A 27,468-nucleotide genomic window follows, 5' to 3' on the forward strand; every position below is an offset into this window, starting at 1 on the left:
TTGCTGCCTTGTCCCCTTTCTCAGAATCAAAATATTTCTCAGGATCACCTCCAAAACTATTTTTCCCCTCTCTCTGCAAGGATCAACCCCAAACTCTCTCTTTCAGAATCACCCTCTCCTAAACTCTTTGTCTGGATCACACACAGGACCCCCCCCCCCCAGGCACTTAGGGCCTATCTCCTCAGAGAATGTAGCGTGGGCACTCAAACTATAGCATTTACAAAACACCCATCATGTACTAAAGTGGTGTCTGTATCCACTGTCCAGCAGAGTTGTTTTTAAAATGACAGTGATGGTGCTCTTGGGAAGAAATCATTCTCATGATTTGTTCTCTTGTATTCTCTTTTACCCTATGTTTTTAAAAGAACAATCTCTTTTAGGTCTGCTAGGAAACAGCCAAAAAAGAATCCAAGAAAAATGATTTACAGTCTCTAAATTCAGAACTTCAGTGTCAGACTGTGTACACACAGCCAAGGTTTCCCCCCTCCCATATCTTGGGTGAATTACAGAAGTGGGCTGTAGTGGAGACCACCCCTTCCTTGCACAACTTTTATCAGCAGGCTTCTCTTTTATACATTTTGCCCTCCTGCGGGCCACCTAATGTTTCTTTCCAATTAGTCACCCAACAAGTAGTTTCTCCTCTCAAAAGCAGGCCTAACAGACACAGCTATCTATCAAGTCAGACCAGCCCTTGCTAACACAATTGCAGGAAGTTATTCCACGTCTCAGACAATTCCCATTTCTATCTCTAGAAGAGCAAAAGGTCAGAAAACAGCAGGCAGTTGCTTTGCCAGCAATAGCAACATGGGCAGTTACACAGAACTCAACAGGGAGAGTATGTGGTAAGCGACTCTCTGCCCTCCCTCTCCCTGTGCCCCCTCCCATCAACTTTCTCTTGCATCAACATGCCTTGAGTTCCAGCTTCCGTGTGCAGCAAAAACGCAATTCACACTAGGTTTCAGAATTGGATTATTTCAAGGGGTTTCAAAGTTAGGGGTGGGTGGCCCAGGCAGTTGCCCAGAGTACTGAGCTGGGAGAGGGTTTCAGAACATAAAAGGGACCAGTCAGTTAATAGTCCTGTTTTCCATTCAGATATCTCTGGAAAGACCGCAAGCAATCATGACCTCTTCCATCTTTGCTTCTCAGAAAATGGCATTCAGTGACATATTGCCTCTAAGAAATCACCATCCATGATGAGCATAGGTAGGGAATCCTCACTCAGTGAGCCATAAAACTCAGATTCACCAGCTTTCCTTTCCTTTTTTAAAGAGTATTTTAAATATTTCTAGCATTTGTAGAACCTGAGATATGAGGCAAAATTCACAGGCACTATTTATTTCAATTTTTGTGTGTGAGAAGCTACCCTGGTCCCCTCCTCTCAGTGGTTTACTGTGCCTGCCCACCCAGAAAAATTCCTGCAGACTCTTGTGCTCTGGGCTTCCGCATAATCATTGTTGCTTATAGCTGTTGATAGTCTTATCCTCAGTGAATTTAGAGTGTCTGCCTTAGACTATCTACTAATCAGCTAAAGTAAATATACAAACAATTGATTTTCTCTTATAATGCTGGCACCACTGACCAGCATGACCCATGTTGCGTTGACATTCACTGTCATTATTTCCAGGAAAAATTACAACATAAGTGTCTGCTCAACAAACGGTACACATCTGAGTGGTTTGGGCCAGCTCTGCATCTGAAGATTTTTTTTGCCTTGTAGGATACATCAGTCAATCAGCATGACAAAACTAGGAAGGTGATCACACCACCAGTTGCTCAGTTTATCTTTGATACCAGTCTTTGCCAATCTGATATGCACCAGATGTTTTCGACTGCACCTGCAGCCAGCTCCAACCAGCAGTTCAGTGTGACTTACTTCTGAGTGGTCATGTACACAATTGTTCTGTAAATCTGTTAATCATTCAAGTTGCCACAAGATTATCTGATGGTTTTGGCCCAAAAAGACTAGTATATCTAAAGAGACTATCATGACCTCTCTAGAATGAATGAGAGAACTGTTTTGGGACATTATCAAGCAAATAGAAAAATAGGTTGACATGCCTTTGGAGACGTAGCTAGGCTTATGCTCATTGAGGTTATTGTTTAATGATTAATTATGGAATTCACTGTTGATGATGATAAAAGTTGACTGCGTTGTCACCCCCAATGTCATTGAAATCCAGATGGGCATGTGGGATGCACATTATTGTCTTGCCAAAATGCTTTAAACATCTTCCCCCTGCTGGATAGCTCTGCATTCTGCTTAGGTTAAAGAAAAAATTTAGAGGTCAGTGGTGAGAATAACAACCCTTTTTCATGTCCAGACTTTGCTGAAAGGTATGGTATGATCATTTTTAATATGGTGATTTTATACTTGCCTGGTGGTAGGGAGTGGAAGGATTTGTTTTTCTTCCTGTAAGTTTTTGTTTAATTTGTACTTTAAACAATATCAGAGATAGCCATAACAAGACAACAAAATATTCACCTTTGTGCTGAAACTGAGGCATCAACTCCCACTGATTTACTTAACTCTCACTACCGCTGAAACTAAATGGGATTCCAGAGTGCTTAATTTTGCTTTGTCCCATACATTATTTATTTATTTATTTATTTATTTTATTTCTACCTTGCCTTTCTAGGATAGCTTTTAGGACAAGCCATCGAGGAGAACATTTTGTTGACTGCAATATAGAGGAGTAATTTTATTTGTAGAGGCAATTATGTTGTTCTTTTGTGGATGCATTTGTGGTATTCATGCTATTGTTGCAGCTACCATTGAAAACAAAGTAGATCTTGACTTGGAGAGGCACTTTGGAGAGTTTTTTGGTTTCGTAATGTTCAGAATCTGATTGCCATTTTAAACACTAAGAAGAAATTTGAGAATTATAGGTCAGGTTGACTTTTAAGGCATCCAGCATTTCTATTTCAGTGGAAGTATGGGCAGCTCTCTCCCCAAAACAAGAACAGGATGTGATGGGGGAGCCCCATACCAAGACAGGTCTGGGAGGGTAGGACAGGAGGAACCTGTGCCTCCTAAGCTAGCTTAATGCCCTCAGGTGTAGAGGGCTTTGTCTCATTACCATTGTGGAATCTTGCTTGTGCTCACCATACATTCAAAGCTCTGTGATACCACTTCAGATAATCATGGTCTGGCTTCCCTCAAAGAATTCTGGGAGCTCTAGCTCAGTGAGGTATATAGGGGTCTTCTAACAACGCTTTGTACTCTTAATGAAATACAGTTCACATAATTCTTTTGAGGGAAGCTGTGGCTGTTTAAAGTGGAATCAAAGTGCTCTAAGTGCATGGTACAGTATTAATGTGGCCCAAGTCAGCTTAAGTTTTCTCCATGGAGTAGGGGAAGCTGGCACCATATTGTCTTGCACCTGGGCCGGTCCAGCAACCAGATGCGTTCACAAGGGCAGCTGTGGTGGTCATTTCTTTGGTGGATGGTTCAGTGTGAGAAAGGGCAGTTGGAAATAGTTACATCCATCAGCTCCCACCAAAGTTCTTCCATGCTTTTCTGCATCTCAGTTCATTATTGTGTGGCGAAGATAAACTGCTGAAGTAAGTCAGCTCTTTGTACATTATCCATTAACAGATTTTGAGGGTTCATTCAAATAACTATCCAGTCCAACTGCATGCTATTTCATCTCTCTTACTCTGCAGCTCAGTAATGAAATTCTCACTTGCGTATCAGTTTATATTTTGCTGGTGCTGGAGCCTGAGTAGCAGAGGTTCTTCAGTACTGCTCAATAATAGGTACCACTTAATGAAGCAGCCCAAAGAAACTGAATGCTGATGTGCTGCTTCTCATGCAAGAACTTCTTCAGCAAGACTTTGCGGGGCACCCCAGTGAAACAAAGAACACTCACATCTATGGAATTCCACACGTGGCATATATTTTTCACAAAAGAGTAAGATATTTCACACAGACATTTTGTCTGAGCGCGCGTGCGCACACACACACGTGTGTGTTGGTGAGTGCAACGGGTGGGGAGAGAGATTCCCATATTGGGGGAAAAAATTAAATGCCTGTCACAGATGGACAATCACATTGTATGTAGGGAATTGGACAGTGTATGTACAGTGGTACCCTGGGTTACAAACGCTTTGAGTTTCAAACTCCGCTAACCCGGAAGTAGTACCTCGGGTTGAGGACTTTGACCCAGGATGAGAACGGAAATCGCACGGTGGCAGCAGGAGGCCCCATTAGCAAAAGTGTGCCTCAGGTTAAGAATGGTTTCGGGTTAAGAACGGACCTCCAGAACAAATTAAATTCATAACCCAAAGTACCACTGTATATCCGTTGAATTCTGTTTTTATCGATTTAGGGTTGCATCCAACTCAGAGTAGACTCATTGAAATTAGCGGATGTAAGCAAGTTAAGTTCCTTGATATCAGGGGTATACCCTGAGTATGGCCAGTGGTGGATATCATAGCACCCTAAGTAATTTAGATTGTAACTCATAATGAGCACAGAATCATTTTTAAAAAATGAATATACAGCACAATAAACCATTTACACAGATGGTTTGTGGCCCAGATATGTTTTTGTTTTTTTAATGTTCTGGCTGCTCTGTTATAGACCTATTTGTTTTAGCATTACAGTGGTACCTCGGGTTAAGTACTTAATTTGTTCCGGAGGTCCGTTCATAACCTGAAACTGTTCTTAACCTGAAGCACCACTTTAGCTAATGGGGCCTCCTGCTGCTGCCGCGCTGCCGGAGCACGATTTCTGTTCTCATCCTGAAGCAAAGTTCTTAACCTGAAGCACTATTTCTGGGTTAGCGGAGTCAGTAACCTGAAGTGTATGTAACCCGAGGTACCACTGTACTTGATTTAAAGCATTTGTTGGCATTACATGTATGGATCTACAAGGGCTGCTTTGCCCTGAAATAATAGTTATTAGTGTCCAGGTAATAATAATACACCTGTATCTCAGAGGCACACCCACCAGTGCAGGAGGTATAAATGCAGATGAAACAATAGAAGGGTGATCCCTTTAGAGACAAGTCAGAATGTACTTCACAGTTTATTGAAAGTGAGAGTGAGACAGGGAGAGAAAGAGATCCAGCATCGCTAATTGATGACAAAACAAATCAAAGTGACAGAATCCTTCAGGCGTTATAAAAAAGACCATCCAGTTATTTCCAACTCAAACACAGTAATAAAGAGGGTGGTCTCTTTTGCATTGTTCAAAAAAGTAGAAATGCATGAATACCCCCCCCCCCCAAAAGAGGATACTTGGTTGCATAAAATTTGTGTGTTTGTTTCTGAATTTGCATTTTTACTTGTACCTTGTTACTATAATTTAAGTAGAAATGTAATATATCTCACTATAGTGGGGAAACTGACCTTTGTGCTCATTCAGTCTGCTGTCCCGGTGCAAACTGTTGATGGGTAAATTTAAGGCCCCACCTGTGGTTCTTGGTCTTTAAACTACTTGGTCCATCAAATACAAAACTGCTTTAAATATCCTCTTACTACAACCCTTAAAATTAGAGGATTGGCCTCTGAAAAGTAGACTATTATCAAAGCAGTTTACAGCAATAAAACATACAACTGTCCAATAATACCATATTAAAAAGTTAAAAACAGACAACAATTAACCATTGAGGAAGGATGTATTCTTGATTGCCTGCATAGGCCTGGTAGAATAGAAAAGCTTTCAACAGGCATTCAAAAGTTTGCACAGAAGGTGCTTGCTGAATCGCTGTTGGCAGAGTATTCCACAGGACTGGGCCAATGGCACTAAAGTTTCTCATTGTTGTCAAATGAGCCTCACCAACTCAGGAAACGACCAGTGGAGGCCCCTGCAGATGATCTTGGTGACTGAGCTGAAATGGTACTATGAACCTGAGTTGTTCAGGGCTTTGTAAATTCATACAACAACCTTGAGTCTTGCTTGGTAGTATTGGACTTCCAGCTCGCAGTTTCCCTGACCAATTGGATTTTCTGATGGGGCTGATGGGAGTTGGAGTCTGTCAGACTTGAAGGGCCGTAAGTTCCCTATTCCTGTCAACACAGAAATGTTCAGATGGATTTGTTTACAGGCAGCCACTCCATAGGAGGCGAAAAGGTGACTTAACTTGTGCCAATCACACATTCTCTAATTAGCACCCATAGAGCAGAATTTAGAGGATCCTGGGAGGAAGGAGATGGCATGGAAAACCCATTTGGTGTTTGAGGAGGAGTTCCTTGAGCTTCATTAAGATAACAGTTCTGCCGTTATTCTTTTTTAAGAACAGTATTTTGGGGGGGACTTTTGCAGACAGCCTCTTTGCCCAATTTCCTGTTTATGTTCCTTTTAGATCCATGCTTTACCCTCATGTGAGATTAGACAGTTTAAGATGGGCTGTATAACTGTTGGCTGTTTCCCCCTGACAGTATGCTCAGTTAAGAAGACACAACAGCAAATAAAGAGAGACTTGCAGGTATAGAGTGGCATACAAATTTAATAAATAATAGAAAAAGTACCCTGTTTGCTTAGAATGTAGCAAGAGATAGCCAGAATGAAGTGAAACCAGTTAGCCAAAGGATATGCCACCTGCATTGCTTCTCAACCTCTTAGTATCAATGCAACCAACATCTGTGTTTATGATCACACATAAACTGCAAGAAAAGGGATTAGTTGACATAAACTGTTTTGTTTTTGCAAAAGTATGTGTGGGGGTTCCATTTGGAATCTTTCCATAAAAGCTATTAGTTTAATAAACCTTCTCAATACTTTTCAAAAAATTAACTGAAGCTGCAGTTATTTTGGTGTTGGCTATGTGCATTTGTACTTAGCACACCTGGGATGAGATACATGTTTAGCCAGTCTGATATAGTAGTAAAGCCCAGTAATGTGGAAGATTTTGAACTGTGAACTTTTCATAGGGTAATTTTCTTAGGAAATGGCCTGATGCCCTAGAACATGATCTTATTTAGCGTGTTATTTTACTTGGATCTGGTAAAACTAAAAACTGTGAAACTGGCATCTTTGCCTAATACTGTATTTGCAATTGCAATCCATTTATTGTTTCTAGAGAACTTGCAAAACAGAAACATTTCTGTGGAACAATTAAGCTCCGGTATTTTGAATATTACTCCCAACCCTCTGGAGCAGATTTGGAGGGAACATTGGTGGTTACCAGGGCAAAGAGAGTTTGTAGAAGCAGAAGCCTGTTGCGCAAGTGGGCAGCAACCTGTCCTTCAGTGTGTATGGGCAGATATTCACAACTAATTCAACACTTAACTGTGTTAGTTGTTGGTAAACTTCTGGTCCCAATAAATTAAAAGTGCTCATTCTAATCCTTAAAGCCAACAGCCTAGAACCAACATAGCTCTTAGAGCAGAGGTGTTGAGTCTGTGCCCTCCTTATGTTACTAGTCTCCTATTCCCATGATCTCCAGATAACATGGCCAGTGGTCAAGAATTATCAGCGCTGTAGTCCAGCAATATCTGGAGGGCCACAGGATCCCTTCCTCTTTCTTAGAGCAGTGGCTCCCAATTAGCTAAGTACTGCAGCGAGGAGGGGCAGAATTATGTGCCCTGGTCTTGACCCGCTGCTGAACTCACTTGCATGTTTAACTCGAGGCTTTGTCCATTGGGGCTCCCTATAGCTTGTGGATGCGGGTGGCGCTGTGGTCTAAACCACAGAGCCTAGGGCTTGCTGATAAGAAGGTCAGCGGTTCAAATCCCTGCGACGGGGTGAGCTCCCGTTGCTCAGTCCCTGCTCCTGCCAACCTTGCAGTTTGAAAGCACATCAGAGTGCAAGTAGATAAATGGGTACCGCTCTGGCGAGAAGGTAAACGGCATTTCCATGTGCTGCTCTGGTTTGCCAGAAGCGGCTTAATCATGCTGGCCACATGACCCGGAAACTGTATGCCGGCTCCCTTGGCCAGTAAAGCAAGATGAGCACTGCAACCCCAGAGTCGTTCGTGACTGGACCTAACGGCCAGGGGTCCCTTTACCCTTTACCTTTATAGCTTGTGGAAGGGGCTCCCTTTGCTAGGTTGTTCTAAATTTATATGCTTGGCTAGCTGCTCCCAGACATTGTTTAAGCCAATGAGGTCAGGGGCTGTGGCTCAAAACACCTGATAGCAGGAATTTGAAAAGGAGGAAGGAGCTATGTCAGTTAGCACCCTGGGAATAAGAAATGAACAATGCTGATAAAGTTTCAAAGCCATTCCTGATGATGGTGGTTTATTTAGTTATTCTCACTAACTGACAAAGGACTTCAAATCAGATTATTTTGTTGTAATCTTTTATTTACTTATTTATTCACTCACTCACTCATTCATTCAAAAGTCTTCCTTGGCTGCTCTTCAACGGAAATTATTTCAAGGAGGTGGTGTGCGAAAGTGTGAATAATACTATTCACGCAACATATAAACATGATATAGAAAACAACAGGTAAGATTCACAACATCCAGACTAAAACGGGGGGAAACAACAACAGAGGAGCAAAATACCAACCCAAGTATCATCCAAAATACAATGGGTAAGCAGAAAGACTTTAACTCGGGTACAAAAAGGGTTGCATTGTGCTCCATATGCCTCTTTTGGGGGACCCACACTGGGCAAAAGTTTTCTGCATTGCAGGGGGCTGAACTAGATGATCCTTGTGGTCCCTTCAAACTCTAAAGTTGCAGCAGGCTTCTAGGGTTTCAGGATGGGGACATTGCCAGGCCTACATGGAGATACTGATGATTGAACCTGGGACCTATCGGTATTGGCAGTAGTGATTAAGATGGAACAATGGAGTGACCCTTTATGTGTGTGTTCCTATGTAATTTTGTTATTATTGCCCCCATATTGCAAACAGGGATAGGAAGGCACTGCTGAACCAGCACTCCCAGTGGGTTCATAGCAGTGTGTCCTTTAGCTACTACATGCCTGAGGTAAGATGGATCCATGATCCCACAAGATGCACAGAAGACTCTGGATGCAGTTATTTGGATCCTGACATTGTTAATCCCCTTTCACGGGAGCTAAACTATCCTGCTTCACAATTGTGCTTCAATATTTCTTTTCTCATGTACAACAGCAAGTGAGACCACATTTTTCTAGGTTGTATAACTGAAATAAATTTATCAGTTCTTGATCAATATGGGAGACCATATTTAGTTAGGGGAACACAAAGATTTGTTACAAACACCGGGAGATAAAACAGGGTGGGAATTGTGATCTGGATAAAGACAATGGTTTAAAAAGGGTAGGGAACTCTTTTAAGACCATACATGGGTTTCCAGGATCAAGCAAACCTTCCAGTGGTGCATGTGGCCAAAGCAAAAGTGGGCAGAGCAACAGGTGTAAATGTTACCTTTGTACAGTAGTCTAGTTTCTACACACATCCATCCAGAGTTATTGTCACAGTTCACGGACATTCCAGCTAGACCAAAATACTCAAGGCGCTTATAAAGCAGGAGCAATAAGGGGTACGACCTGTGGAAGTTGCTGAGGGCCAGTCAGAGAGACCTGATGGGCCACATTAAGGTCTCAGGTGCAAGGCTTCCTGATTGAAGAAATACCATGTTCTCATGCTATTTTCTGTATAAGTCATATTTACAGGCTCAAAAAATACGCTTTTTGTTATTTGATCATTCCAACATCCAATTTCCCCCAGTAATAAACCATATCTATTTATCTAACCAATAGATTAACTGCTTTATATAAAGATAAACCTCTGAGTGGTTTACACAGTAAAATCCATGAAATCCACAAAACTAAAATACAAATAAGATGAAATACATAACTGTCACTATCACAGTAGACAGCAGAATCAAAATACTGAAACAGAATACTAAGCAGGGCAGTCTAAAAATTAACAGCCAGGAAATGCCTGAATAAACAAGCAAAGAGGCACCTAAAATAGGCTGATGCTTCTCAGAGAGAGCAGGGGAGGGTGTACCAGAGGGTTGGTGCCAGTGCGGAAAAGGCCTACATCCCCATTGTACCTAGATGGGTGGTGGGTACCACTCTTAGACTTCCTAGCTGTTTTCTGCTGCACCTGGAGAACAGCAGCCTGTTGGAACCAGAAGATTTGGCCAGCTAGCCCCACCCATGAAGAGCAAGAACTCTGCCATTGCTGTAGCTGTTTTCCAAGGAGAAGCCTATTTATTTGGAGGCTGCTGTTGACTGTTGTTTTCTGCCAGCTCTAGTGTGGAGATGGGGCGATATCTTGAGAGCAGGGGCACTCACCTTAGGCAATTGTCTGTGGATGGGCTTGCTCTTAGGTCAGAGAATGGAGAAGCTGGGAATCAGGAGGTGGGAGATGTGAGTTAACTTGTCTTCCACATGAGAGGTGGAGTGCTGAGGATCTATATCTATGTTGAAACCATTTGTGCAACAATGTGTATCCAGTGTCACTGATTTTCCCATTTAATATAATTTTGATTGAGCTATCACACTTTCCTTGCATCTTTTATCTGTATGAATATGCTGTTCTCCTTCAGCGTTAGAAATTTCCCAGGTGCATTTTGCTTCTGGCTACCAGCCACTTGCAACCAAATGAAGATGCCTGGGTGCCATGATAGCATCTCCACCATCTGGAGGTGCATGCATGGGGCTCCTTTGATATTGACTGTTTTCACACATTAGCAACACATCCTGTAGAATTCTATCCGTAATATTTTATCTGCACAATCAAAATGAATTTCAGGAACCAAAAGGTCTTATTGAAAAATACAACTTTCAAGCTGTCTGGCCCCTAAATGGTAGACATTGCGTTTTGGCGACTGTTACTCTGGTTAAAGGAGCCATTTGGCACCTAGCACTGTTCACTACTATGGGGACCTTTGAACAAAAAATCCATAAATCACTACGCCATACATTGTTTTACGTAACAATCTGTCAGCCTCTGCATGCCCAACAGGGCATCCTCTAATTATTGTAAAGGTAGACTGGGTCTGTACCGAGGAAGGTGGTCTATCAGGTATCTTGGTTGTTCAGGGCTTTACACGTTAATAATGGAACCTTGAATATGGCTCAGTAGCTCATAGGCAGGAGATGCAGTGCTTTTGAGAAGCTTTCATGTAGGGCATGAAGGCAATAGCCTTTTCCCATTAGCGGTATTCACCCATTCAATGGGTGTTAACTCTGTGTATCTGTGCACACAAATTGTTGAGCTGTACAAATCAACAAAGGGCCACTCTTTCACAGAAACACTCGTACCTGTGTAGAGATGATTTGCTCAGAAAGCTTATCATTAGTCCCCAGCCCGGAGGTTGCATTCAGTGACTAGAAGCTGTTGATAAACTTATCTAAGAATCTGTCTGAATAGCAGCAAATTCCTTAAATGAACTGCATGATATATGTAAAAGTCATTCCTGTTGTTTGCCCTGAATCCCCTGCCAATCAGGAAGAGTGAAAGGAAGGCCTTTCCTCACACATTGTCCTAGCTCCAAGGCATTGGTGCTACTTGTGAATTGACCTATTGCAGCAGTGGCTAACCCTTTCCGGGCTGAGTGCCACACTAATCCCTGGCAAACCCTCTGGCAGCCACATGTCAAAATGGCTGTGGAGTAAAAGTGGATGCGGTCCTTTTTTCTTTTTCAGGGACACATTTTCAGGTTCTGCAGGGGGTGGTGGGTGGCAGGCAGCAATCACAACCCCATCCCTGCCCCAGTGAGGACTACATATGCTCACTGGGTGCAGAATGACTGGCAAAGTAGGGAATGGGAAGAGAATGGAATGACTGACTTGGAACAGCAAATAGGAGTAGGTGACTTCAGCATTTTGTTGCCAGTCCCACTAGTATTTCAAAATCATAACCAGTTCATTAAGCAAATCCATCAGTGTTTTGTATGTGTGGTTATACATATGTACACACACACACACACACACACACACACACACACACACGTGTTTCCTTAACTGTCGCAGCCTGAAGTGTTGTTTTTCTTGTTTTTCTCTCTCTTGCAAATAGTCCTTTCAAAAAACAAAAACTCCACAGCTTTCAAACCTATTTGACTTAGATATGCTCAAAGGAATCCATTCGCCTGACAGCAAATTTGCAAGTTTATTAAATAGCAGCAATGACTCATCCACTTGCAGCTGTTCCTGGGAGCATAAATATACATAGACACTATAGATTAGGGTGTGCAATTTGGGATGGGAGCGTGGTTTTGGGGAAACAGATTTCTTTCGGCTCTGATTTTATTCTGAGCATGTGGCATTTTCACTTCTTCTCCCCACCCACAGATGAATGCTATCTTTTCCTTTTGTGTGTGCGCAAGGAGAAATGGGAGCTTCCCTGCTGTTTTTGAAAATTTCGGCCTCTGTATGCTTTTCTATAAAACATTCATCATACAACTAGAATAAGACAGTTTCAGGCCAATGCTCTTTGCTAGTAATGGATGGGTGTCAGTTGAGTGGGAAAGAGGGAGGTGTTTTCCCCAGTGATACTTTTTAATGCCAGAGAAAGGGAAGATTTTTATACCTCATGAAAAATAAATTGATGAAGGTTGGATCCAGCCATGCTTACAGTAGACCCATCGAAACATGACTAACTTCGTGATCCCAGGATGTGGTCTGGAGGCACATGAGGCTGCCACCTTGATGAAGGTCAGCAGGCCATGATCTGGTCAATACCTGGATGGATGACCACCTGGGAAACACATGTACGCCAAGTGGTCAGAGCAGTGAATGTTTTGCTTTCATATACAGTAGAGTGGTTTCTACATACATCCCCCTCAATCCTCCATTTAGGCATGCAAGAGTCATTACCAGAGTGCAACGACACTTTTCAGCCAGGCAAAAATATTCTAGGAGGGTATGACCCAGGAGAGTCCCAAGGGCCAGGTAGAGAGGCCTAGTGGGCAAGGTTTCCCACCCCAGCTATAGAACTTGAACTCTGGGGTTTTCTGTACCCTTAGCAAAATCCTGTTCCTTGTGGGCATCTTCATCCCAAAAGTTTTGTGCTCTAGAATATTAAAACTTGGGGTAAGGTGAGCAACTTCTAATATTATTTTAATATGCCAGCACATCTGTTACTTTTAAATATGATGCAGTTTTCAGGCTCGTTCCCCCCCCATCATTTGTCTGAAATGTTAAGAAGCCCCAACCCTACCCCAAGTACCCCACATGCTGTCAACAATAAGCCTTTCAGAAAAACAAAATGAAAAAAACTACTCATGCCTTTTCTAGGCATTTTAAAATAGGCATCCTTGGATGCTGAAGCTGTCAGAGGTTAGACTGTGTTTCCAAGGCCAGGCATGAATGTCTTAAAAGACCATTCAAAATGCCACGTGTACAAGATTCCTTGTGAAAGTCAGTAGCTGTGTTTGTTCATCTTGAGATTCCTGCATTGCAGGAGGTTGGACTAGATGCCCATTGGGGTTCCTTCCAACTCTACAATTCTATGATAATATGATAACCCAGGGTTGCTGTTTATCCTGGTTTGTTGTGTTGTCTGATTGCTTCTCCACAGCACAAAGAGCAGAATAAACATGCTCACTTTTCATTGGATACCAGGATTTGATACCCATGCTTCCTTCCACTATAAACAGAGGAGAGGGGCAAGGAACATCTCTTTATGAACAAGTGTGGCAGTGGCTAATGTAGGTTCCTTTCCCCCATTGATTTGCGGCCAGGGTGCCTGACCATCTTGTGAACCTATCTCCCTTTCTGCTCCTTTAGCTTTAATAGCCATTGTGTGTTATACCTTGCCCTCCAATGGCAGTCATTTTGTGACTGGTGTGCTCCCATTGCACCTTTTCCAAATTTGAAATGTGCCCAATGGCCCCAAAAGGTTGGCAGCCCCATCCTCACAACTGATCCTTATTCAGTGGATGCAGACTGCAAGCTGTTTGTGGGAGCATTTGGTGGTTTTAGTCAGAACTCTGTTGTTTGGCTAATGGTAGATGGCCCCATAAATGAAAAATGTGGGGATGATAAGCATAAAAAAGATATCTGGTTACACCCTGGGCATTGGACCAGGAATAAAATCACTGGTGCTTTTGCAATGGATTTCTTCATTTATGAAGGATGGATGCAAATTAATATAGATTTATGGAGACTCTTCAGCCAGGGTGCAATCATTTTGTGGAAGGCTACTCTCTCAAGCTAATAAAAGCAAGCGTCAGAAAGCATATAAACATAAAGTGTGTATCAGAGCCTCTAAGCAATTAGGAGCTTGTTTCCAGGAATCCAAAAATAAATGCGATGCTTCTCCTCCCAGACAGCTAAAGAAAGCTTAGATTGATATGCCTATTTGGGCTGCTTTGACAATAATTCACCCTTATTTTTTGGAAAGAAAGAAGACATTTAGGGCAAAACAGTCTAGGTCTCTCCCCCTACTTGCACTGAAGATAAAATTTGAAATTTTCCATTTGCCCAGTGGATTCCATTGTGCTAATGCCAATCAGATTAATCAAATCTCTCCCAATTCCTCTTTGTTATTCACATCTCTTACTTGTCAAGGACTCCTGAAGGGTTACATATAGTGGCTTCATTCTGTTGTTCAAAACACTGGTCAGTTGCTAACCATGTTTTCATGAAGGGTAAGGCTATCAGTTACTAGTTTTTCTCCCTTTCTCATAATGTGAGAACTTTGGGCCATCCAGTGAAGCTGAATGTTGGAAGATTCAGAACAGACAACAGGGCTTCTTCACATAACACATAGTTAAACTGGAATTCACTAGTGATTGCCACCAACTTGTTTGGCTTTAAAAAGAGAAGTAGACAAATTCATGGAGGATAGGGTATGCATGGCTACTAGCCACCATGGCTATGTTCTGTCTTCACTGTCAGAGGCAGTATACCTCTAAAGACCAGTTGTTGGGTAGCACAAGATGCAAGACTGCAGTTGTATTCAGGTTTTGCTTTCAGGCTTCCCATAGACATCTGGTTGGCACTGAACATGACTATGAATTTGAGGGACCATCAGGGCTATCCTTAATGTTCTTATTAAACTGAACATTATTTAAAAAGAAAAAAAAATAATTTTGCAATAACTTAGATTTATTCATATTTTTACCTGCCCTTTACCACTAAATTGGAATCAGCTGTTGTAGCAGATAGTTGGCAATCACAGAAGACAAACAGTTGTACTGGAGTAGATCTTTTCTCATTTTTTAAATTTCATGGAGGGTTGGTTTTTCCCCCTTTTTCTAATGTGGAAGAATATCAAAAGTGGCATAGGCTGCCCCTCAGTGTGAAGTGGTATAGTCTGTGCAACCACCTCCTCAACCAAGCAATTCATTTCTGCTGCGCATGTGTAGGCCTAGTCCAAGATGATGATACATATAAGACGAAACATATAAACATAACAGACACAGGTCTGCTGTTGGTGCTTTTAATGGCAGTAGCTGGCATTAGGCCCTGAAACGGCATTGTTGGGAGGGGGGGGGGGAGAGAAGGTGATCTTCATCCCACTAAATTCAATACCCCTTCATGGTGTGGCAGTGGGAGAGCTGCCCCCTCACCTAGAGTCTGACGTTTCACAGCCCATTTTGATGCCTCATTCTGGAAGTAGAGATTTTGAAAAGGGAGGAGGGTGAACTAAATTTCACTTGACCTTCCCACTTCAAAATGTGCCTTGAAAGATTTGGTGGTAGGAATAATATAACTGTATCTGCTTGCGTGTGTACCTCATAAATTACATTTATTCACCAGCTGAATCTATGGGACTTCTTACTAAGACAAAACGATTACAGAAGAAAATCCATTTTGAGGTGGTAATAGCAGGCTTCTGCTCCCGTCATTTACTGCAAAAGCACCATTAGAGCACATTATGAATTTAGTAATCTCTTTGACTGACAGGGTGGGGAGTAGCAGGAACTTGAAGCCTGATCATTACTTTGCTTAGTTTCACACCTACCCCTTTTCGCTTTCTTTCTCCCCCCCCCCCTTTTTAGATACAATTTATTTTATGATAACAAAAAACCAAAAACATACACATCACAATCAAAAATTTAAACCATAAATCTTAATTGACTTCCCTCCACTCCCCCTCCTGGTTCCATTATTTTATACTTATTCATGCACGTCCATAAAATAGTATATTCTTAACAGTCCAGTTTTAAAACCTTATTCATCTTGTTACAAGTGCCTTTTAGAAGTTCAACTAATGTAGAAGCCTATACACAAAGCTTGCAAAGTATGCATTTCCCCTTTTAAAAAAATCAATGTCCTTTTTCTTTCTTGGGTTTCAAATTATCTAATATGTCCTGCATAGTTCACTCATTTGTTTTGCCAATCTTCTTTATCTTCTTTGGCAGTGGCTTCTTCCTTCTATAGGGATGGGCTGGTCTTGGTCTGGCGTATACTCTCAGATGCAGGGACAAAGTCTTTCACTCAAAAAATCCATTAAGTCCTGTACCTTTCAAAATAATAGCATCTGTTGTTGTTTTTTAACAAAAATCATTTTCAACATTCTCTTCAAATCTTTATATGTCACTTCCCAGGCCTTCTTAATAACTTTACATTGCCACCACATATAGTAGCCTCTCATACCTTTTGCCCTCCCTTCCTGTTTTGTCTCCATCACAGTCAAAGCCTCCCAAATCAATTCACATGAGGTGCCATTTTTGTCGTGGACCACCCTTACTTTCCCTTGCATTTTCCTTGAACCTCCCACCTCAACCTTTCCCACCTCGGCGGTTTGTACATTCACCTCTTTAAATTGTCCCATAGCCTCTGAAAGTAAATTAGTATTTTCCCGAATTTGAGAAGCTGCCTTATCAACATTTTCCTTTATCTGATGGAACAGTTCTCTCTTAAATTCTAAAAACAAATCGTATAATTCATATTTTATGTTCTCTTGTCTTACAGCCTTGCTGGTTTGTTTCAACATTGAAATTTTTTTCTTCTGCCATTTCTAATTTGGGATGAAGGGGGGTCAATTCTCTCCCTGTTTCCCAGCTTCCTCTCTAAGATTTAATTCCAAAACAAAAAGTCCTTTCCCACCAAGGAAGGTGTTATTTTGGCTTTATCAGTACTTTATTAGGCCATTTCACTAGACTCAGTAGAGAAAACCATTACTTCCAGCCTCTTTCTACCCCCCTTCCACTTTACTCACAAAACCAGATTTTAACGGTTATATATTCCCATCAAAATGATTTTTAATTACCAATATGAATAAAACTATAATATTAATGTTATTTTAAAGTCTGATTTAGTTCAATATTAGCAAAGAATATTATAGTCCTCTTTTTTTAATTATGATTTTAAACCAGCTGATACCTTTTAATAAAATAAGTCCATAATTATAATTCCATTAGGTTAGATGTCTTCAACACTCTGAAAGATCAAAAAATTCTTTCCTAAAAGTAGCGTAGATTCAGAGTCGGTCCAATCTTTCTTCCAGAGAGGAAATTTGTAGTATTCTTCCATTAAATAACATTGCAATCCTTCTCCTGTTTGACCTCCATTTTCAGTCAAGTTCAATCACAACATAGGATAGATTCAGGTTCAAATTGAATTCAAGTCAATTTTGATGCTTTAAAAATTATTGAGATTAGTATAAACGAAAGCTGTGTGGAATCTTTTAATCCTTATTGTTCATTAGTTAACTTATCTCCCAAAGTAAACTTCATCAACACTTCACTTGTATATATTTCGTGCTCGTAGCACCAGGAACGGGAGCGGACTTCCTTTTAACACTCCCGTTTTTTTGCCGAATCGATCAAATTAAACAGTCCTCACCTTTGCAGTCGGCTTCAATATGCTGGAATGGTAACCGCTTGTGCCTGGATCAGAGGCTTTGCCTCACAGAGCTGCAGTGGTGCCTAGTTCACCAGCATTTTCTTTCTTTTCCCCCCTTTTCTTTTCCTTTCCTTTCCTTTTTCTTTTCCTTTTTCTTTTTTTTCAAATACTTTATTGAAATTCGTATATAACATAGATAATGTACACATGCTTGAATGAACAAAAATATAAACAGAACCGTATAAACAAAAACCATATACAAATAATCTATATGTTTACAGAAATTAAACTTAACTTAGATTTATGCTGTTTCTCTCCCCCCCCCTTTTCTTATCTTTTTACTAACATAAAATAAATGAGACTAGACTTCCTATCATTTCCTGGTGCGTCATCTTTCTGATGATGAATGTACCTATCATTATTAGCTTACTCATTCTATATTCTCTAATACATTCTTACAACAATTTGTCTTATTTCTTATGGCTTACTTTAGACGAGGGTCAATCGAATGCTTCCATAGACATTATACCACTGTTATAATTTTGTAGATGCCTCTTATATTTATTCCATTATTTAATAAACACTTGTCTTTTATTTCCGCTCAAACTGTTGGGCAATTGCGTCATTTCTGCAATTCCTGTAATTCCTGTAATTTACATTGCCAATCCGATAATGTTAGAACATTTTCCCCTTTCCAGTTACAGTGGTACCCCGCAAGACGAACGCCTCGCAAGACGGAAAACCCGCTAGACGAAAGGGTTTTCCGTTTTGGAGGCGCTTCGCAAAACGAATTTCCCTATGGGCTTGCTTCGCAAGACGAAAGCCCATAGGGAAATCTCCGGGACAGCGGGGAAGCGCAGCCCCCCGCGACCCTCTCCCGGCTGGAGAAGTGACGCGCGCCTATGGCAGGAGCCTCCATAGGCGCCCGTCACCTCTCCAGCCGGGAGAGCGCGCGCGGGGCTAAACCAGCCCCCCGCGACCCTCTCCCAGCTGGAGAAGTGACGCGCGCCTATGGCAGGAACCTCCATAGGCGCCCGTCACCTCTCCAGCCGGGAGAGCGCGCGCGGGGCTAAACCAGCCCCCCGCGACCCTCTCCCGGCTGGAGAAGTGACGCGCGCCTATGGCAGGAGCCTCCAAAGGCGCGCGCCTATGGCAGGAGCCTCCAAAGGCGCCCGTCACCTCTCCAGCCGGGAGAGCGCGCGCGGGGCTAAACCAGCCCCCCGCGACCCTCTCCCAGCTGGAGAAGTGACGCGCGCCTATGGCAGGAACCTCCATAGGCGCCCGTCACCTCTCCAGCCGGGAGAGCGCGCGCGGGGCTAAACCAGCCCCCCGCGACCCTCTCCCGGCTGGAGAAGTGACGCGCGCCTATGGCAGGAGCCTCCAAAGGCGCGCGCCTATGGCAGGAGCCTCCAAAGGCGCCCGTCACCTCTCCAGCCGGGAGAGCGCGCGCGGGGCTAAACCAGCCCCCCGCGACCCTCTCCCAGCTGGAGAAGTGACGCGCGCCTATGGCAGGAACCTCCATAGGCGCCCGTCACCTCTCCAGCCGGGAGAGCGCGCGCGGGGCTAAATCAGCCCCCCGACCCTCTCCCGGCTGGAGAAGTGACGCGCGCCTATGGCAGGAGCCTCCATAGGCGCCCGTCACCTCTCCAGCCGGGAGAGAGCGCGCGGGGCTAAACCAGCCCCCCCGCGACCCTCTCCCAGCTGGAGAAGTGACACGCGCCTATGGCAGGAACCTCCATAGGCGCCCGTCACCTCTCCAGCCGGGAGAGCGCGCGCGGGGCTAAACCAGCCCCCCGCGACCCTCTCCCGGCTGGAGAAGTGACGCGCGCCTATGGCAGGAGCCTCCATAGGCGCCCGTCACCTCTCCAGCCGGGAGAGTGCGCGCGGGGCTAAACCAGCCCCCCGCGACCCTCTCCCAGCTGGAGAAGTGACGCGCGCCTATGGCAGGAACCTCCATAGGCGCCCGTCACCTCTCCAGCCGGGAGAGCGCGCGCGGGGCTAAACCAGCCCCCCGCGACCCTCTCCCAGGTGACGCGCGCCTATGGCAGGAGCCTCCATAGCCGAGCGTCACCTCTCCAGCTGGGAGAGCGCGCGCGTGGGGCTAAAGCAGCCCCCCGCGACCCTCTCCCAGGTGACGCGCGCCTATGGCAGGAGCCTCCATAGGTGCGCGTCACCTCTCCAGCCGGGAGAGCGCGCGCGGGGCTAAAGAAACCCCCCGCGACCCTCTCCCGGCTGGAGATGTGACGCGCGCCTATGGCAGGAACCTCCATAGGCGCCCATCACCTCTCCAGCCGGGAGAGCGCGCACGGGGCTAAACCAGCCCCCCGCGACCCTCTCCCAGCTGGAGAAGTGACGCATGACTATGGCAGCAGCCTCTGAAGGATGCACCGAAGCCTGGCGTGGGGGGGGCGGCGGAGAGACCTTCTCCCCGCGCCAGCCTTCGGATGGCTGTCCTGAAGACTTGCGATGGGAGGAGGGTTTTCCTTCCCACCGCCAACATTCAGAATGCTGTTCTGAATGTTGGCGGTGGGGAGGAAAAACCCTCCTCCCACGCAAGCCCTGGGAACAGAGGGAAAGCGCTGCGCGCCTTCCCCTCTGTTCCCGTACCTGTGCTGAAGGCTTGCGGTGGGGAGAAAAGCCCTTCTCCGCACTGCCAGCCTGGCAAGCGGTTTCCCTAGGAACGCATTAATTGATTTTCAATGCATTCCTATGGGAAACCGTGCTTCGCAAGACGAAAAACTCGCAAGAAGAAAAAACTTGCGGAACGAATTAATTTCGTCTTGCGAGGCACCACTGTAATTGCTACCAGTGTTCGAGCTGTGGCCGTGGCATATAGGAAAATTTACCTTAAATTTTTCGGAATGTCATTGCTTAAAATGCCTCTCGCTTTTTAAAGAAATGTTAGCCCAAAGATTTTTGCCTCACGGAGCTGCGATGGTGCCTAGTCCACCATCGCTTTCACTCGGCTCCCCCCCCCCTCTCCGCACCTCTCCGGGACGGAGAGCAGAGATCGGCAATGCCAAGGTGCCCTCTGTGAACAGCAGGACCCCGAGACACCCTACTGCTCCTCTTGGAGTTTTTTGGGGAAGTGCTCTTCCCAGAGGCTCCGTGAGGCCAAATCTGACAGAGCTATCATATGCGTGGTCGGTCTGCCATGTCGCGGGAACCCGGAAGTGCCCTTTTTCACTTTCACCCTTTTCTTCACCAGACCCCTGAAAAGTGATCTGAAGGCAAGCACCAAGATTTTGGCAGGTTCTTCAACCCACCCAAGGATGAAATGGGGCTGTGTGCACAATGGCTGCATTCACATCACAGTTTATTCTGTTTTGATTACTTTTCCCAAACTGTTAAATTCCACATTATATTTTAGCCTTCAAATGATGTAAAAGCCACTTCCGGGCATTTTGCACAGGTTTTGCATTCATTTCCGTATTTTCTTGCAAACAAATTTTTTTCTGGATGCAGATAACCCAGTAATTCCTGTACAGTATAGGGAAGTTTTTAATGTGCAATGTTTTACTGTGGTTTTATAATTTACCAGAAGTCGCCCAGTGTGGCTGAGGCACCCCAGTCGGATTGGCTGCATATAAGTTGTTGTTGTTGTTGTCGTCATCACAAAGCTTGCAGTATATTCTACTGTAGTTCCAGAAGTGACTTGCTGCATAAATGCTGCCTGCTGCAAGGTAGCCAACATAGGACCAAGGAAACTGATATTGGGGGGGGGGGGGCGCAAATTAGAGGGAGCTTTTGCTGAGAGCTTCATCAAAACTGGAGTTGGCTCTGTTCTGGGTTGTCCATAGTCTACCCTCTCCTGTGGTGAAATTGAAGCACCCTTTCCAAATGTTTGGCCCATCACAGAGAACTTTGGGTTGATGAGAGAGATGATGCTCATTTGGGCTGGGCACAGCCCACAAAAGACATATCTCTCCCCTCTCTCTGAAAATCGTGGTTCTCTTTGCTTGATGATCCCATACTAACCTCTGGACCATGGCACATAACAGCCATTTCCCGAAATCCTGTGACCTGAAGAGACTATTCAGCTGCCCAGACTTTGTTAGCTCAGAGATTGAAAGAAAACATTCTACCAAGGAAGAATGGTAGATAAAACTGATGGACTGTGCTGAAATGGCAAAACTGACTGGAAGAATTAGGAATCAGGGAGAAAATATTGGCATAAGGATCCACAAAAGAGGAGGAAGGAAGTCAAAGGGGATTTATTGATTATATCTTAATTGTTTTCTTTGTTATTGTTTGTAAACCTGAAAATCCAAAAATAAAATTAAACAAAACAAAACAGGCCTTTTCAATTGTTAGCATATGCTATATGTGATAGGAACCTGCATATTTACAGTTTGCACACATTTCTGAGGTAGGGTTACCAGACATCCCTGGTTCCTGGGGACTGTCCCTGGACAAATTCCTTCCCCAGAATGTCCCCAGATTTGCAAATCTATCCCTCGGAAACGTGGCAGCGGCAGCCTCAGCAACCCGGAGCCAGCCTGGTAGCGCACTTGGCTCTGGCTGGCTTCAGGAGCTGCTCGCTGCCATGACGCCCGCCATTTTTCCTCTCCAGAAGTCCCCATATGATGTGTCTTGTGCGGAGAGGAAAAATCGGTTCTGTGTGGATATCTATTTTGACATCTGGAGGTCTTATATTAACTGAAGATGGACAATACTGGTGGTTAGTGTGTCATTAATGTGAGTTGATAGGAGTATTATCATTATTATTCACATGTTCCTTTTTTCTTTCATTCCATCTTTGTTTTTATTTATAACTAAAAAGAAATTTCTGATGCAGCCTGAATCTTTTCTGATGTAAATGATGCAAATTATGCTCATCTGTATAGGGGGGAAATTCCAGAATATTTTCCTATTTAAATTATTTTGGCAGACACACATTGCCACCAACAATCCTTCTCGCTATTTTTTTCTCAGGCTTGGCGAAAGCGCTGGTTCGTGTTGCGCCAGGGCCGAATGAGCGGAAACCCTGATGTCCTAGAGTATTACCGAAACAGCCATTCCAAGAAACCCATCCGGGTGATCGACCTGAATGAATGTGAGGTGGTGAAGCACTCTGGCTCGAGCTTCATCAAGAAAGAATTCCAAAACAACTTTGTCTTCATTGTGAAAACGACTTACCGCACCTTCTACCTGGTGGCCAAATCGGAGGAGGAAATGCAGGCTTGGGTGCACCACATCACCCAAATCTGCAACTTCGGACATTTGGAAGATGGAACAGGTAGGAATGGAAAGATGGATAAAACTCATGCAAAAGTGGTTCATTCACTGTTAATATCTTAAATGGATCACAGCTTGGTTGGAGAAAGTCTCTGACCATGTGGAAACATTTTGCATACCTATGAAGGGGGCATTCCTCCCCGCCTCTCAAGTTTTTTGAATCTTGTATTTTGGAACATGTTTGTAAAAGTTTCCCTGACCAAAACCACTTTTAAATATATCTGCTTTTGTCTGAAATTTAGAGAAGCAAGCACCAAAATCTTGAAAGAGGCTTTCGCAACCTGGGGTCCTCCAAATATTTTGAACTACAAATCCCATCAGCCCCAGTTCAAAACCTCTGGAAGGCACCAGTTTTGGGGGAGAACTCCCTTTAAAGAGGCAGGTTTTCCAGTCACAATTCTCCAAGAGATTTGCAGCGTGCACTTTCATTTTTATGCCGTATGCCCGGGAATGAATCATCTTGCAGATGGCTTGTTGATTACGAGAAATGTTTCAGTGTCCCTTAAAAGAAAAAAAGGGGAAACTAAAAGCCAGTTTTCTGATGTTATCACTGGAACATACCAAATCTATATACCACTTTAATTTGCTTTTAGACTTGGAGGACGCAGCTTAACGTCAGATGCATTTAGCCCAGTGTATTTATTGATTGAGGGGATGGGTTGCTAGAATCCTCGGCTTATATTATCAGCCAACATAGCTGAAGCTCAGTATATTTGCAAGGCAAAAGAATTGCTCAGTAGCAGGCATGCCACAGGGCAGAGATGGGGAACGCTCTGAATATTTGCAGGAGTACAATACCCATCAGGCTTGACCATTGGCAGTGCTGGCTAAGCTGATGGGAGCTGAAGTCTAACAACCTTTTTGGAGGATCACAGTATCCCCATCTGTGCCTTAAGAAGCACTGGAACATATGAAACTGCCTCATACTATGTCGGACCAATGGTCCATGTGGCTCAGTATTGTCTACATTGATAATCAGTGGTTCAGGATTTCTGACAGGGACTCTCCCAGCCCTACCTGGAGATGCTAAGAATTGAACCAGGGACTTTATACATGCAAAGCAGAGTTACAGCCATTCCCACTGTGGTTGCAGGTATAACTGGCTGATATTGGGGAAGGGGCTCCCTTAAATACTTTAGTCCCAAGCCATGCAGGACCTTGTGTGCTAGTGCTAATACCTTGAATTAGTTCATTGGCAGCCAGTGTAGCGCTCTGAGTGACACATGGTTCCATTGGGCTGTCCCACTTACCAACCTGGCAGCCACATTTTACACTAGCTGCAGTCTCTGGATGGTATTAAAGGGCAGCTTCACGTACAGTTCATTACAGTAGTCCAGGCAGGATGGACCAGAGGTTTATGTACTCTCTTATCTTGCTCTGTAGTCATATGTGCAAGCTTCAGTGATTTTTCTTTTCCCAATTAGTGCTTCAGCTTATCAAATAAAGCTTTATTCTGATGGTGAAAGCAGACTGCTGCCTTGATTGCAGAGCAGGGAGCAGGAGGAAGAGAAGGGGGAGGGGGGAGAATGAGAACAAACATAGAATCTCTTTGCTCCCTCCATAGAAAATGGACATACATAATTTATGGTCCGCAGATGCTGCCATGTGCCTTTAATGGACCTCAATTTTATTACTAGGCTCTTAGGAAAATGTGCAGAAGGCCACCGGCTTCTGTCCTTGGAGCCTGGCTTCAGATGTCGGCACAGCCCAAAGGGACACTTTCGTATTCTCACTTGCTCTCCCTGCAAAGAGCATTTGCTAATGGGCTGGAGAGAGTACTCAGAGGAATTAGTGCTTGCCAGTTCTGAGCCTTGGAGATCAACTTTCTGCCCCTTTACTCTGTGTGACTTTTGCTGTCTGTTTCTCAGAGACATTGTGCATTTGCTGTGGATTAGCTGCATGTAAGCTAGCCATGTTCATTAATTTCAGTGGGACTACTCTTGAATAGGACTAACATTGGCTGAAGCCCATGGCTGCCAAGGAATGAACAGGAGCCCCTAAAAATGGCCTGTAGAGGGTCGGGGAGATCAGAATCCAACCTGCTGACAAGATCCTGATCCTTTTCCCTCGGGTATAATATTTGTTGGGAGGGGGAACTTTCAGACTCTAATTACTCTATGTGCTGCTTTCCTGCGCCTTAGCGGCCCTCAAAGCAGCTTATAGTCAACAAAATACAAAACTGGAAACTGGAAAACATCAAATATCCATAAACAAACCCAGCAACCAGAGTACAAAAAGCAAACACGGTCATTAAAGTATTCAGAGGAGAAACGTGTAAAATAATTGGAAAAGGTGTTGTCTTAATATTTAGTAATCTTGTGTGGCACCAGAGAACTAGTTTGTTATCAAAAGCAAGGAAGTGAAGGAGACAGAGGACAGAAAGTGTTTGTGAGCCCACATTGCTCAGACCATGGTTTCAAGGTTGTGATTTCTGAACAAGGTACTTCTTCCTTGGGTATGTCCATGTTGACAGTTCAACTTCCTGCAAGACTTGGCCTCACCTCTGTCTCCAAAGTATATAGCACTTACTCCACCAGCAAGTCATAGGCTCTCAAAGAGGAACTCCTTTGCCACTCATTTGAAAAGTGGGTTTGCTTGCACGTCATTAAGCAGTGCAGCCCCTTAAGCCTTGGATACCCAATGTGATGCCTCAATACTTTGTGGGACTACAACTCCTGTTATTTCTGACCATCAGCAATGCTGGCTGGGACTGATGCAAGTTGGAAGTCCAACAGCATCTGGAGGGCTGTGTGTTGCCTTAAACTGTTCATGTCAAAAGTTATTTACTGACAGGTGTAAGAATCTTTGAGATTCCTAATGAAATCACTGTAAACTCACCTCAGGGATGGATGATCAATGGTAGAGCATCTGCTTCACATGCAGAAGGTCCCAGTTTCTTTCCCCTTCCCCAGAATGTTGACCTTAGAGACTGGATGCATTTGCTAGTAGAAGCTTTTAAAAAGCAAGCAAGCAAACAAACAAACAAACAAACAAACAAACAAACCCAACTCTCTCATAATTTGAGTGCTCATTTGCATATAATCCCCCTTCCAGAATACATTCAAAACACTTTCCCCAGATGTACATAAAGCCAAGACCAGACTTCCAGCCTATTAGCTGATCCCTGCTATATGGGCTTGCTCCTTTCTTCAGATGGCCTCCCTCCCTTTACAGCCAACACTGATTTTCCTTCCCTGCTTCTGGTGGGTTGTCTGCCTTTTTTGTCTGTTTAAATATCTATGTTCACAATCGTATGGGTGCTGTTTTTATCTTCCTATATACATAAAAATTTAAGGCTGTCATCACGCAGCCACCATTGGAGGATTTGGAGTGCCACATCACAGGGTAGGGGATATGGGGGGCGGGAGAGAGCCAGCTTTTAAAATGGCAATTTTAAACAACAGCAGTTTGTTTGGATGAAGGAAGGATGGAGACACACAGAGGAGAGGAGTTGCGAGGGGATGGGGAGTTTAAAAGAGCTGTGAGGGTTTTGGGTGAGATGTAAAGGGACAGGGTGGGGAATTGGCAAGAGGGTTGAGGGGTGGGGTGGGGTTGGTGAGCAATGTAAGCTGGGGGGCAGCCCCTGTCGGTTATATACTTGAAGAATCATATATCACCAGTTTTAATTTTCATTTATTTGTTTATTCCAAGAACAACAGCAGACTGTGCAAGTGGTCAGGGATAGGGAGAACATCCTGAATGAGGGGGTGCCATATTGGGGAAGGCGGGATTTGGCTATGGAATGTTAAAGCAAGGGGTTGGTTGAAGGGAGGTGAAAGAGGGGAGGTGGGTGGAGAGGATTTGCTGGCTGGGAATGGTTTGGGAAGATAACTACTTCTCATTGCATTAATCCCAGACTCCAGTTTGCTGTGATTTTGTATACATTGGTCCTCAGATAAGCATAGCCATTTTCAGTGTCAGCTTCTGCAAATGTACTTGTGCTCAGACCATTTGCAGAAAATTGAATGGTCTGAATACAAGTATTGTAAAATAACTGTCTCTCTCTCACACACACACTCTACTCAGCACAATACTGTCTAGGTGTTTTGGACTACAACTCCCATCATCACCTGCCATCACAGCTGATGGGAGTCGTGGTCCAAAACACCCGAAGGCTGCCAGGTTGGGAAAGGATGTTTTCTACCTGTTTCCCTGGGAGATGCAAAATGGCTTACAATAAATTATGCAAATCGAGGGATTCTTGTTTCTTCCCTTCAGTGGGCAGCTTCATTTGCCTGAGTCTGAGTTCTCTCCAGAGATTTGGATTCTAGCCTTGCCAGTTTTATCTGAATGTCACTGAGGTTTATCTTCAAGGATCACACAGCCCATTAGAAACCCTATCACTATTAACAAGGGCTCCAGGACAGTTGGAGCAGATGGATGAAATCCATCTTACCTCCGGCACTCCCCAAACGGGCCAGCGCCTGAAGAGAGAGCACAGTTTGGAGAGATTTTTAATTGATGTGCTGCCCCCTCCCTCCAGTAATTGCAAAAAGAGCTCACAATGCACAAAACGCCCAGCAATGATATGTCATTCAGAAGACATATTGCATCGTGCTCCCTGCTTCCCTGAGCAGTGTGATTTTCCAAGGGTGGTGCTTT

General features: G+C 44.0%; 1 protein-coding gene across 4 annotated transcripts in view; it reads left to right on the forward strand.

The window, feature by feature from the left end:
• The window catches only part of GAB3 (GRB2 associated binding protein 3), a 79,407-nt gene that overhangs the window by 25,925 nt on the left and 26,014 nt on the right, over positions 1-27,468 (forward strand). For 2 of the 4 annotated variants that reach the window (XM_028714996.2, XM_028715001.2), the window contains exon 2: positions 22,564-22,867. In XM_028714996.2, coding sequence (XP_028570829.1) covers positions 22,564-22,867 — 304 coding nt within the window. Of the gene's footprint in view, positions 1-2,179; positions 2,335-22,563; positions 22,868-27,468 lie in introns of those variants that run through there. The other 2 variants (XM_077922759.1, XM_077922760.1) reach the window with 2 other exon arrangements.

The sequence above is a fragment of the Podarcis muralis genome, chromosome Z (genome assembly GCF_964188315.1).
Source record: "Podarcis muralis chromosome Z, rPodMur119.hap1.1, whole genome shotgun sequence".
Lineage (NCBI taxonomy): Eukaryota > Metazoa > Chordata > Lepidosauria > Squamata > Lacertidae > Podarcis > Podarcis muralis.